Source organism: Lotus japonicus, chromosome 1, assembly GCF_012489685.1.
Source record: "Lotus japonicus ecotype B-129 chromosome 1, LjGifu_v1.2".
Classification (NCBI taxonomy): Eukaryota; Viridiplantae; Streptophyta; class Magnoliopsida; order Fabales; family Fabaceae; genus Lotus; species Lotus japonicus.
Window position 1 is genome coordinate 87,368,820 of NC_080041.1, and position 2,730 is coordinate 87,371,549.

Consider the following 2,730-nt stretch of genomic DNA (forward strand, 5'->3'; position numbering starts at 1 on the left):
GAAAAAGAATTTGAATCAGATATTTTACGATGTTAAAAAAAACTGTAATTTAAAAATAAAAAACAAAAAAACTGAAAAGGTGGTTTTAGAAACAAAACCTGTGTGGCTAAATTTGGGCTGAAGTTAGTTTTAAGCCCATTTCAAAACAGTTTTTTTTACAGGATTTCAAAACAGTTTTACATTGTGTTTTAAAAACAATAAAAATAGGTTTTACGTTTACAGTTTCCAGAGATCGTGTGCATTCACGTATCTCTCCATCATTTTTTGCGTTACGTCGTTCTCAACCGCTGGTTCTCCATCGCTCTGTCTCTCTGGTGAGTGTCTTCTTCACCTTATTTTTCCTCACTCCTTTTGTGTCTCTCTATTACTTTTAGCTCTTTTCCTAATCTGCAATTTCTCCTTTGAATTTTTTCCTGAATTCAACACTGTCGAGTTGAATGCAAAATATCTATGCCAATTTGATTTTATGAATATTCAAAAAACAAATCTGCAATTTTTTACCATCTTGCACCCTGAATGAATAAAGATTGGTAAACATTGTAGACCAATCATCAGGGATAAATGTGATATAACATGATGCATTTGAAAGAAAAAGATAAAGAGAAAAAAAGATGTTTATAAATGTTTGTACTATTTGTGTGTACACCATCATCACCTTCATATGCATACATTTTGTATATATTCATGTATGGGGCAACGGGGGCAAGTACTACGCCCAATGAAAATCACTATGTTATGTTTTTGGGGATGACAGTACAATAACGGAATAACCCATGATCCTTTTGATTTATTTTATGAGTCAAGAAGATGAGGGTAGAAAGCAATTCATAGGGGTTCCATATCATCATAGGCTTTGATTTTGGTGGCTCGTGACTTATAGCTTTGCTTGCTTGCCAGTGGTGGGTTATAACACAAAGTAACTTGCTTAGGACTACTAGAGTTGGGTCTAATGGGTGTGCTACAATTAATAGAATTAGCCTCTTCTTTGGCTGAACATGCAATTCATAATTGATAAGGCATATTGAAAGTTTATTTGATCAAACTTGTATTATTATATCACTGATTTTAATTGTACTTTCAAGCTGCATAATGTTAATGATAAGACATGTTTTATTGAACATTCAATTAGGGATATGATGATTTGCTCTCTTTTCTATTTTTAACTAGGGTGATGATATAACGTTTTAGTTTAGGCTAGTTTCAACTATTCTTTTTTGTTTAGGCTAGGTTCTTTCTCTAAATTCTACTTTTGAGATTGGTTATTGAATTATGACCAACCATACAACCTTTTTAAACAGTCTTCAATAGATGGCAAATGAGAATGAAGATGTTGGGGATGAGGTGGTTGAGGTTACAAGATGCAGAAAAGATATATGGCCTCCAAACATAGAATCCTACTTTATTGGTTTAATGGAGGAGGAAGTTAAGAAGGGTAATAGACAAAGCACTACTCTAACAAGGGATGCATGGAGGCGTATAAGGGAGGAGATGAAAATCCAATTTGGCAAGGAATACACATATGATCAATTTAAGAACAAATTCAATCAACTAAGGGGAAAATGGAAGGATTTTAATAATCTGTTGAAAATGAAGACTGGAATTGGATACAACTCAGCCACTGGACAAATTATCGCCACAAATGATGAGTGGAAGAAACTGTTTGAGGTATGTTCCAATTTGATATTTAGTTATTGTGATAAATTATTTTGTTATCATTTTACAATATACTAATGAAGTGACTTTATTTTCAGAAGTTCAAGTTTGCAAAGAAATTTAAGAAGAAAGGTTGCTTGCATTATGAAAAATTGTGTGTCATTTATGGGGACACTATTACTTCTGGTGCAAATGAGCACCCTTCTACCAAAAGTCCTTCAATTGGTAATGATGATGATAGTGAAGGAGACTTTGACAAGGATGAAAATGTTGGTAAGGAAACTAGGGAAATGAATGCAAGTGAGAATGCTCAAGTGGCATTTGCTAATGCTATGACAATTTTTGGAGAACATACTAAAAAGAAGATGGAGAGGATGGACAAGAATCAAGTTGGAACATCAACTAATTCCACAGAAGCAGTTGGCCAGAGTAGTGAGCAAGATTTGGAAAAAATGGTGACTTGTTTAAGGGTCCTTCAAGGACTTGAAGGCATTGATGGTGCTTCTTTTTCAAAGGCTTTGAAGTTATTGAAAGAAGATGCTATATGGAGAACTTTGTTTCTGGAACTAAATGATGAGCGGAAGAAAGACTTTGTTCTGAATCTTATTTAGTTTGATTTTCATTGTATTTTCTTTGCCTTAGGATCTTTGACATTTTGCATCTTTATGCTTTTCTTTTGATTTTGACATGTTGGATAATTGCTAGCACCTTTTGTGAACATGATGACATGGATTGTTAGAATTATTAACTTTATTTATTCATGATGTCACTTATTAGTTTAGACAATTCATAATTCGTATTATTCATGACTCTTATGATGATGATGATGAGGATGTAGAGTTTCGAACTATTGTTGGTTTTTATACCAGCATTTGTTTAAATCAACACCCTAACCGCAAAGGATTTCAAAATTGAAAGGACATGAATGGGAGTTGAAGTATTAACTGGTCATCCAAGGAATTGTTATGAAACATTTCGAATGACACCACCTCAATTCATTAAACTGTGTAATTTGTTGAAAGAAGGAAATAAATTGAAGGACACTAGGTTCTTAAGTGTTCAAGAGCAAGTTGCAAT

The 2,730-nt window shown here is 33.4% G+C and overlaps 1 protein-coding gene across 1 annotated transcript; it reads left to right on the forward strand.

The window, feature by feature from the left end:
- Positions 1–205: 205 nt before the first annotated feature.
- LOC130732176 (uncharacterized) lies at positions 206–2,423 on the forward strand. The gene is made up of 3 exons (XM_057584283.1): positions 206–314; positions 1,299–1,665; positions 1,752–2,423. The coding sequence occupies exons 2-3, from the start codon at positions 1,309–1,311 to the stop codon at positions 2,262–2,264; spliced, it is 870 nt and encodes a 289-aa protein (XP_057440266.1). The 5' UTR covers positions 206–314; positions 1,299–1,308; the 3' UTR covers positions 2,265–2,423.
- Positions 2,424–2,730: the final 307 nt, after the last annotated feature.

Excerpts from the sequence above, each read along its gene's own strand:
- LOC130732176 (XM_057584283.1), top strand. The coding sequence starts at position 1,309 with ATGGCAAATGAGAATGAAGATGTTGGGGATGAGGTGGTTGAGGTTACA. Across the intron at positions 1,666-1,751 it reads AGTGGAAGAAACTGTTTGAG|AAGTTCAAGTTTGCAAAGAA; the intron begins GTATGTTCCAAT and ends CTTTATTTTCAG.